The 9,736-nt window shown below is 42.5% G+C and overlaps 3 protein-coding genes across 6 annotated transcripts in view; 2 read left to right on the top strand and 1 right to left on the bottom strand.

Annotated features, from left to right (window-relative positions):
- The first annotated feature begins 5 nt into the window (after positions 1-5).
- On the top strand, positions 6-1,430 carry LOC105457111 (GATA zinc finger domain-containing protein 1). Its single transcript, XM_011701570.1, has 3 exons — positions 6-562; positions 678-880; positions 1,014-1,430. Exons 1-3 carry the CDS (start codon positions 299-301, stop codon positions 1,225-1,227), a joined length of 681 nt encoding a protein of 226 aa, XP_011699872.1. The 5' UTR covers positions 6-298; the 3' UTR covers positions 1,228-1,430.
- Positions 1,431-1,506: 76 nt separating this feature from the next.
- Positions 1,507-4,147, bottom strand: LOC105457109 (AP-3 complex subunit sigma-1). The gene is made up of 3 exons (XM_011701565.1): positions 3,738-4,147; positions 3,105-3,488; positions 1,507-2,188 (listed from the first exon to the last, which is right to left on the bottom strand). Exons 1-3 carry the CDS (start codon positions 3,804-3,806, stop codon positions 2,066-2,068), a joined length of 576 nt encoding a protein of 191 aa, XP_011699867.1. The 5' UTR covers positions 3,807-4,147; the 3' UTR covers positions 1,507-2,065.
- Positions 4,148-7,180: 3,033 nt separating this feature from the next.
- The window catches only part of LOC105457110 (beta-1,3-galactosyltransferase 1-like), a 4,911-nt gene continuing 2,355 nt past the window's right edge, over positions 7,181-9,736 (top strand). Inside the window, exons 1-4 of one of the 4 annotated variants that reach the window (XM_011701568.1) lie at positions 7,181-7,291; positions 8,242-8,479; positions 8,952-9,217; positions 9,295-9,566. In XM_011701568.1, coding sequence (XP_011699870.1) covers positions 8,242-8,479; positions 8,952-9,217; positions 9,295-9,566 — 776 coding nt within the window. In that variant the 5' untranslated portion in view covers positions 7,181-7,291. Of the gene's footprint in view, positions 7,292-7,332; positions 7,439-7,903; positions 8,126-8,204; positions 8,480-8,951; positions 9,218-9,294; positions 9,567-9,736 lie in introns of those variants that run through there. The other 3 variants (XM_011701569.1, XM_011701566.1, XM_011701567.1) reach the window with 3 other exon arrangements.

Below are 9,736 nucleotides of genomic sequence, written 5' to 3'. Positions count from 1 at the left end.
CTCACCAGAACGCTCGTCGTTGGCCGTGATGCCCGTGATTGGCCGGCGACCGTGAGTCGAAGGTGGTCGAACGCGTCCAGCAGGACCAGCAGAAGCGTCGATCAGCTGTTCCTCCTCGGTGAGGCGCATGCGCCGACTGGCCGGCACTTAAGAGACACACACGTGAACGCGGTGAACGCGCGTGTAAAGTAAACACATGACACTTGGGATCGGCGTTCGGACGACGAGGTGAACGATCGGCCAGGGAAACTCGCTGTTGTTTATGGATTCTCCGGGCTCGAGCTGAGACAGAGATCCGATGCCGCTCGGCAGCAAGCCCAAGTGCGTCAAGTGCGGGACCAGCGAGACCCCACTGTGGCACTCGACCGACGCCGGGAATCTGTGCAATGCCTGCCTGGAGGCCGAGGCGAGCGCGTCCTCCAAGACGGACGAGGAGGACAGGAGCGGCTCGCTGAAGCCCCGAAGGAGCACGCGGATCACGAGGTATTGCAACACGAAGGCGACCGGGCCGCACAGAGTCGTGCCCAAGGGCAAGGGTCGCAGGAACTTGTTTAAGAAAACGGTGAGTTAGGTTCGGAGGATAACTCCTAACGCGTTTTCATCACGAGACGTGGAGTAATATTTCTCGTAAGAACACAAAATCATTTGTATCTTCATGTTTAATCGTCCGCTCGCAGCCGGTCAAGGCGCCCACAGCCACCGCGACTCCGGTCACCAGCAACTTTGTGTTCTACAAGGGCACGTATTTCCAAATCGGAGACGTAGTCTCCCTGCAGGACGTAGACGGCGGTATTTATTACGCCCAGATACGTGGCCTGTTGACGGATCAGTATTGCGAAAAGAGCGCCGCCATTACCTGGCTGTTGCCCACCACAGCGAGGTGAGATTCATTATTTCAACTAACTTTATCAGACTTCAATATCTAAATATTTTTTATATCTAATAATTTTGCGTATTTATCAGCATTTATTCGATGTTAACCGATCAGTCAGGTATTTAATATATCCTTTCAGCCCCCCACCGGAAGAAGGCTTCATTCCTGAGACATACATAATCGGACCAGAAGAAGATTTACCTCGTAAATTAGAGTGCATGGAATTTGTAATGCACGCCCCGTCGGACTATTTTCAGTTGAAAAATAGCCCCTATCCACCTCCGCACACGGAGAAGGGAGCGGGCTACATATGGACGACTTTTAGAAATGAACTGGCCATATCTAAAAAGTGATAATAATTCTTTGTTGAGAACATGTATCGTTAATATCGCTCTAAGCTTAAAATGGCAAGATAATTTTTATATACGAATCACTTTACAGCTTTTTGTCAATATTTCTTTTTAGTCGTGCGTATTATTTGAATTAAGATTAATTAGATCGTTAAATTATGGGAATGTATAGAAGTCAGACTTAATATATGACGATGAAAATATGATATACGTTGCGTTCATAAAGAAAATATATTACCGTTTTACATAATATAGAAATAATCTTACAGAAAACAATACACGTTTGCAATAATGCTATTTTATTTATTAAATATATCTTTATTATAACATTAATGGTTTCCAGTGAATGACTGTGGACATGTCTTTCTTACATGTAACGAAACGCGGAGCTAGACTACTAGACTGGACAATCGAAAAGTTGCCAATACTATTAGCTGAATTCGTCGACCTGATATCTCGTTTTTAATATATTCTCCTATTATACACATATAAAAAATCTACGAAACATCCTCTCTCTCTCTCTCTCTCTCGTCTTGTTCAATTTCTGTTCTCGTTTAGAAATTTCTCGAAATTGGTTTTTTTTTTGTTTTCCTCGTAGCTCTCGTACTTCCCTGCCGGAGGAATTGCCGTGAATTCAAAAGAGATAGTGGTTCATCCGTGGTCTTGGTATCGTACTCTGATATCGCTGAGACGGGATATACGCGGAGGTGGCAGGCAGCATTGGTGCGTTCTCGCTTGCTTGAAGGGAGGGAAAAAGTGTCCTCGGTGCGACGGCGGCGTCGGTTACGCTCGGGATGACAGAGGAGACCAGTCAGCTGGGTGCCAACGAGGTGACGGCTGGTCAGAATTTGAGATCTTTTATGGCTTGCGGCAAGTCAGGCAGCTTCATATCCTTTATTTGTTGCGGTATATTCATGTTCTTCACGGCCGAGACAGCACGCGCGGGCGCTGCTGCGATTCCCGCCTGCACACACCATACGGATGGAAGCAGTGTGGAAAGAAACGGACGAGTTTTGGGTTTAGGGCTCAGTAAATGCGGGGGGGTGGGGCTGCAAACTTTTTTTTTTTAGCTGGGAGCGAAGGCAAATGACGGATGACTACGCACACGGCGTCACGATGACATTTATTATATTCCTTATAAAGCGACATTGCGACATTTACATCATGAAGGCACTCGGCTTATGGCAGCGGACAATTACAAAACAGAATTGCATCGCCATGCGTGTTACGCAAACGCTTACGCTTTATACACAAGCTTTATACAAAGGCATTTTTGCGTTTTTTTTTTGATAAACAAACAAAAAAAAAGGAATAGAAAAATAAAAAAGAACGAGTACGCGGATTTTAGCGCCGGGAGTGCGATTGTACAAAGTGGCCTGATTTGCTACTGCCGATTTACTTAAGGAGGGGGTCCCAGAAGGACAAACGGACGGGGTGAGCAAGACCGTCCAGATTTGTAAGTCCCCTAAAATTGATGTTATGTCGATCAGTCCTACCTGTCACCATATCAGATCGTTGTACCAGTACGCATGCATAGCTAGACGGACTTGCTTAGGCAGTTAACGTTTTTTTTTTTTTTTTCACAAACCCAGTGAGAGAAAATAAACACATATTGCAAAGTCGACTACCGTACTAGCTTGAAACATACATATAACGCAAGCGTTCTATCTGATGGGCATGAGATTTTGGAGATAAAAAAAAAATTGTAGAAATTTATGGGAGCATCGACAATCCTGACTGTGATCTCGCTACTTGCTTTCGTTATACTGACCGTAGCAGTCAAATATTCATCTAAACGATCTAAATCGAGGGTAGAAATTGACAGGGAATGATCACAGTTAAGATAGGCATCGGGATTGCATACAGCGAGCTGCACTTACCTCTTGCTTTTCCAATTTATTCTGATCCTCGATCCTCGTAAGGATCTCAGTCATGTTGGTCTCGAGGACCATACCGCCCATCACCAGCTCATTGAGTATGTAGTGGACTTTGTCCACATGAAAAATGAGATCGAGCTCGCACACGTTCTCGAAGCATTTGTCCAGGGTCTCGACGAAGACCTGTATCAGATCCAGGATCCCCAGCTCCGACTCCGAGCTGTCGACGCAGAACACGAAGTAGAGGGTCGCGTAGTGTCGGTAGATCAGCTTGTAGTCGGAGCCGCCGATCAGGCTGCCGCCCTCCAGGAAATTGCACACGTTGTCGTCTCTCTTCGAAACAAGCTGAAATGTCTCTTTTATTATCTGCTGCTGCATATCCTCGTTCTGAAGCAGAAAATACGTCTCGTGTTGCAACGTGCGTTGATCCATATGCCCTCGGCTCTTCCACCGCGCTCCGCAGTCCGCACGACTGCGACACGCTCGGTGGACGTTTCCACGCGGAATTTACGCCGCGTGGTCGCCTCCGGTACAAATCCCATTAGATCTCGGTAAACAATGGGATTTAATTCGCAGCATTTACGACAACGATAAGCAAGAGAGGCTCAAAGGCGAGCCGCGTCGAGATATACTTACGAAGTACTGATAGAACTTGGAAAGACGAGGTTTCCCATGATTATTAAAGACCAGGATCGCCTTAATCATGTCTGTGTGTAACCGAATGTCAATTAGTGCCGTTCGACCTTACGGTAATCCTGTCGCCACGCTGAGAGCGCACGGTCATCGGTGCGCGAGAGGTTATGTTCTACGACCACGATCGTCCTCCGACGTTTTAATCCTCATTATTTCTCTTTGGCAGGTACGGGAAATCTTCGTTTCGGTATCCGCTAATTGATAATTAATGACGCACGGAGAGGAACTCCGAGGTTAGCTGTCAACGGCTGTCAACGTGTCTGTCAGTGTACGAGCATTGAAAGATGCGCTCCCCCCAGACGATCAGAGTCATGGAGTAGTCTCTCTTCAATCGCCTGCATTCCTCGGCACTTTCTGCACTTGAAAGTTGCGTGCGTTCAGGGACGTGGAAGAGCAACGAGAGATAAGGCGATCGTCCGACCGATCGAGGGAACGTCATTTTGATATATTCATTAAAAATCACACGCACATTTTAATTTCTTTTTATTTTTAGAAATCTTTCTCCTCTTCATCTTCACTCATATTCGTTTTTTTTTTCACTTTAATGAAATTCACCGAGTTAAATTTGAATATAAATTTGTATAAAATGATTTTAGTGAAACGTAAATCGGCGATTAACGTATCGATTAATAACTGTATTGTTTTATTAATATGAGTTTTTATTAACTTTTTATCATTTAAGAAAAATTAGAATATAAAAAAAGTATTTAAATTAGAGACAATTATTATATAGCTTTTTCTGCGAGCAATTCTGCTGAATTTATAACAATTTACATAATAACTTCGATTAATTTAAGAAAATTCTGGAGTCTGTTTATCGGCAAAAATATCATAACATTTAATATTTTCTTAAACAAGTTATACTTCGTATTGAATATTGTAGGTTTCGCAGAATTGTAATTCCTTATGATTAAAATACATATGTTAATTAATATACGTATACGGCTCTGCATGGTCTACTTTTTATCAAACACAAAAAAACAAAGAAATTACGATTAGATTGTTTTATCGACTTAATTAATGGCGACTAAAGTTGTCAATTCATTGAAAAGTTATATAACGTACGTATACATACAGGTCATATAATATATGCGCGATCAAATAATAATAAGGCAGAGTCAGATGTAAAATCAATAAATAAATAATTATATTAAATTGTTAAAATTAAGTTTAGAAGCCTAAAATTGATGAGAATATGTTTGAAAAATTATGTAATGTGTGAGATATCGATGTAATAGTAATGTAATAAGTTGCGTTCATTCATATAAAACAGGCGCGACTCCCCTTAAATAAATTATCGACTTAGGAATTAAGCGATAATTAATATATGTATTATATTAATTCAATGTGAAATTATTAATTTTTTTGTTGTATCACACATATAAAAAAAATTAGAATATACATATTAGGAAATGAATTATATAGGTAGAAAATTATATAATTTCACTTTAAGAGAATACTGGAGAACCAAATTTCATAGCATCGTTATTTTATCGATAATTTGCATATGTATGCATGCGATATTATAGCAGTGTGTATAATATATGCGATTTTTATTATTTATATATTAGGTGCTTTCCATTTAGCGACACAATCAATAATAGTCATCGATACATTAATTATAGCATTATTTTGTCTTTTTTCAACGTTTAATGACAATAACAAAGATCGAAAGATTCTTGTATCAATTGCAAAATTTTTTTTTGCTTTTCATGTCTCTCCACATTTATATTTGCATATTTTTTCTTATTTTGGAGAAAGATTTTTATTCTGCACAAGCATTAAAAAAAAATCGAAAATACGTTGTAGCGCATCGATCTGATCGGTGTATTACAGTATTTTCTTAAACAATTCTTGAATTGTTTAAGAAATCTGATAATTAATCGCTGTTTAATAACCATTTCTACTAATTAGCGACTAACTTTCAATCTCAATTAATTTACTTGCTATCTGGATTTCTACATTTTCTTAGTTGTAAGAATTAGAAATAAAGAGTAATTAAAGTTAATCTACATTCGTAGATTACATTCGTATAGCAATAGATATAAATCGACTATACGTCGTCCGAACTGCATATTTTTTTTATTCTCATATCCTTCCAGCGACTCGCTTTCTGAGCACGTCGAAGGGAAGGAGGGAGCGGAGCGCTACGGAGGTGCAGAAAGTGCAAGCGAGGAACGATCAGCGGAGCTCGCTTCGCCAGTTTCGCCTTCGCGACCCGCGAGACACCCGCGACCGGTTTCTCGCGCTCCACGTCTCCTCCTTCCGCTCGTCAACCGAGCGACGACGTTGCTCGACGACGTGCAATTCGTCGTCGAGTCAGGAAGTCCCTCCGTCTCGCGAGTCCCGCGAGCCGAGACACGGCGCGAAGGTGGACGACATCGCGAGTACTTGCATACACATGCCACAGGAGTCAGCGGAGCGACGACGAATAATCGCGTAGGAACGTGAGACGTGACAGATGTGCTCGCGCTTCGTCCACGCTCGCGGTCGCCGTTCGCCGCGTTAACGCCTCGCGCCCGTCCGGAGCGAAGCCGGTGTGCATTCGAGTGTCGCGGTGGAAAGCAGAGGAGCGAGGAGTGGGAAATAATTCGCGACGAGAGGAAAAAAAAACGAGGCAAGAATCGGACAGGCCCGATCATGGGTCGTCCGCCCGGGTCTGGTCTTATCCGCATCCTTTCGCGCTTCCTGCAGTGTCCGGAGATGAAGTGAGAAGCGACGCGACGCGCCGAAATTCCTTTTGTGCAGCAGGTAGCTGGGAACGGGAAGGACTGAGGAGAGAAGAAATGACGGATCTCTGCGATCGATCCTCAATCGGACGAATCGTGTCTCCAGGTCTGATTTTCACCTACATCACCTCGTGTCGCGATTGACCGCGATTCCACCTAATAATTTCATTGTTGCCATCCCGTTGTCGCTGGTGCTACAGCTGGGTAACGTAAAAAGAAAGAGAAGGGATCGACAGTCCCGCGAAAGCAATTAGCGAAGGTGCAACAATTTTTTTTTAATTAGCGAGATGGCAGAAACGCGAGTGTCGACGACACTCGAGACGACAACGGTACACCCGGCGGGCGAGTCACTCTCGCCGTAATCTTATCGGAAATCGAGGTTACACCACGCCAACTAAACGTAATCGCACGGCTGTAACCGCGAGATTGCGAAAAGTATTACAAAAAAAAATAAAAATCACGCAACACAAGCCGGCGCAAGCGCTCGATTCTTTTCGGTCTCGTGTGACAACAAACGTCGGAAGGAGAGGAGAGCACGGGGGTGTGAGCGACGGCGCGGAAAGAGCGAGAGGGAGGGGGGGAAGGACGAGACGTCGGGGCTAAATGGAATTCTTTCTTCTACTTACCGCCGCTTGCCGCGTACCGCCGTATGACAATCCGCGGCGCGCGATGTACCGATGAGGAGCCGAGGAGCTGTCATTCCACGCGGACGAGGTAGATGGAGAGGCGCCAGATGCGGCGTGACCACGCAGTCATCGCGGCCGAAAGGTGAGCGCGTTTTGTTAATTGTTTACGCGCGTCGTTTGTCACTTCGGCGTATCGCACCCGTAGAGATCGCCGCCGGCCGGGTCAGCGAGTCGATCCTCGCTCGTGATCCGGAAGCACCGACTGGCCCTCCTCGCGGCTGGACCACGCGTAAGTATTACTGGCACGAATCGCGGGATGTGCGGTCGAGATTCGCGAATTATTATTAGATTAGATCACGCTCGCCTTTGATCGCGAGCGATTGATGGCCCGGTCCGGTGTGCCAAGCCTTGGTACCAAGGTCGCGATCCTTTTGTTATTCAAATAATCATGCAAATTGCAAACGTTAGCGGGCAGTTCGGCCTGTGCTTGTGATGCAAAGCGTAGAGAATTGAGTAAAATTGAAAGGGAAAGGTTACACAGCCAGTTCCTGGTTGTGCGCAAATCCTTTTTTAAATATTCGAATTTGAAATCGGCTAAATATAGATGATTTACGATACCGCCGCACACATACCTGGTTACTGATAAGGCTCGATGAATCAGATACTGCTAACCAATAGACGTTCATGGGCACAGCCTTTTTTTTTATGACCTCTGCTACGGCAGTTTTGCCAGCGGTATCTCAAACACACAATATAGCACTTTGCTCGTATCTTAAGCAAATATACTATTTCCTTGCAAATAAATTGAAACTTGGACGAGAGAGGATCGATTGTTGAAGGATATATTTAAGAACTCGAGATAAATCATAATCATTGCAAACACAGTGTTTTAAAGCTGATTGCATTCTCGTGAATCTTATTAGTCCACGTTCAAATTGTAAATGTATACCTGCAAATGTACCTTGCATATAGAAAGGTTTCTTGTAATTTGTATTTACACTGTTCCATATGTTTCAACTTTCAGTTATGCTAACAAAATGCTTATTTGTTTTTAGGAAAATTAATATATGTGTTCATTCTTCCTCTGCACAGATGGACAGAGCACGAATGTTGCCCATGGACCTACCTGCATTCACTGCCAATAGCAATGGCAGTGTTAAAGGCAAGGTATCTTTTGTTCGACGATTGGCAATAGGATTTGTGATTCTGGCCATACTAGGCCTCTTATACGTGCCAGCGTACCACTCCGCGCAGAGTCCATTCTTAAGCTTAAGTGAAACTCCATCCTCTGCAGAACCTCTTGGCAATTCGCGCTTGATAGGCGCCGTGGGTATGCATCTACCGTTTTACATTTCTCATTTGCGATAATGTAATTTTCATAAGCTTTAAGATATTTAGTTGTAGAATAGAATAGAATGTATTCACTTCAGCATACATTAAACCAAGAAGGGGATTTGGTTTACAAAAATATTTGTCACATTCTTCCGTCCATTCTTTTCACTCTATGCTATGTAAAAGCAAAACTGAGAATATAGCTATATAAATGCGTGTTAAATGGTACAGTTAAAAATATTTTATTTAAATTTAGAAATTATAATGAGTGATGAAAGTGACAAACAATAGTTCTAATCTTTGATTGCAATATCTTTAGGCATAGGTTTGATGCAATATAATTATGACTTAGTATAATATAACATAGAATAATTATATTTTATGATACTTAAAGAATAACACACATATGTTTGGTTTTTTATTAACATGATTTAATGGAAACTAACTAGACGCAAATAATTAATTTATAGCACAATTGCCTGGATGGTCATATAATACATCAAGAGATGTCTGTGTTTACATTCATCCAGAGAATAACACATCGATTCTCAGTCCTACCGGCATCTGCTCGCTACCGCCATACCTGCTAATAATAATATGCTCGGCAGTCGCAAATCAGGAGGCCCGTTCAGCTATTAGGAGTACTTGGGCCAATAAATATAACTTAGATAATTTGTACAATTCTACAGTAAAAATAGCATTTTTACTAGGAAAAAGTGATAATGATACACTCAACGTGAGTATATAAGCTTTATTCTTTGTACAGAGAATTGCTTTCGCAGTACGTTTCTACATTTATTGCATTTCTTTCAGAATTTGATTGTTGAGGAAAGTTCCCAGTACAATGACATTGTGCAAGAACGTTTCTTTGATACATATAACAATTTGACGCTAAAATCGGTCATGATGCTGAAATGGGTGACGTCGAATTGTGATCAAGCTAAATACCTCATGAAAACGGACGACGACATGTTCGTAAATATTCCCTTGCTTCTGCAAACGCTGCATTCGAATACGCAAACGGAGACTCTCCTAGGTTCCCTCATTTGTAATGCTAAACCAATACAAGATCCAAAAAACAAGTGGTAAGTATCCTTTCGTTCGTATTAGTGTCGGTCCACAATGAGGATTTTAAGCCCTAAGCAGTCGGAAGATAGACCAATCGTAGTCGAATAACTGAGGAAAATAATCGATTGTAATTGGTCGATATCTTACGGTGTAAGGTATAAAAATTAAGAATATAGCTATATGGTGT

The sequence above is a fragment of the Wasmannia auropunctata genome, unplaced genomic scaffold (genome assembly GCF_000956235.1).
Source record: "Wasmannia auropunctata unplaced genomic scaffold, wasmannia.A_1.0 LD335365.1, whole genome shotgun sequence".
Taxonomy (NCBI): domain Eukaryota; kingdom Metazoa; phylum Arthropoda; class Insecta; order Hymenoptera; family Formicidae; genus Wasmannia; species Wasmannia auropunctata.
This window is presented reverse-complemented; position numbering and strand designations above follow the sequence as displayed.

Excerpts from the sequence above, each read along its gene's own strand:
- LOC105457111 (XM_011701570.1), top strand. The coding sequence starts at position 299 with ATGCCGCTCGGCAGCAAGCCCAAGTGCGTCAAGTGCGGGACCAGCGAG. Across the intron at positions 563-677 it reads GGAACTTGTTTAAGAAAACG|CCGGTCAAGGCGCCCACAGC; the intron begins GTGAGTTAGGTT and ends GTCCGCTCGCAG. Across the intron at positions 881-1,013 it reads CTGTTGCCCACCACAGCGAG|CCCCCCACCGGAAGAAGGCT; the intron begins GTGAGATTCATT and ends ATATCCTTTCAG.
- LOC105457109 (XM_011701565.1), bottom strand. The coding sequence starts at position 3,806 with ATGATTAAGGCGATCCTGGTCTTTAATAATCATGGGAAACCTCGTCTT. Across the intron at positions 3,489-3,737 it reads CCAAGTTCTATCAGTACTTC|AACGAGGATATGCAGCAGCA; the intron begins GTAAGTATATCT and ends TTTCTGCTTCAG. Across the intron at positions 2,189-3,104 it reads ATAAATTGGAAAAGCAAGAG|GCGGGAATCGCAGCAGCGCC; the intron begins GTAAGTGCAGCT and ends TGGTGTGTGCAG.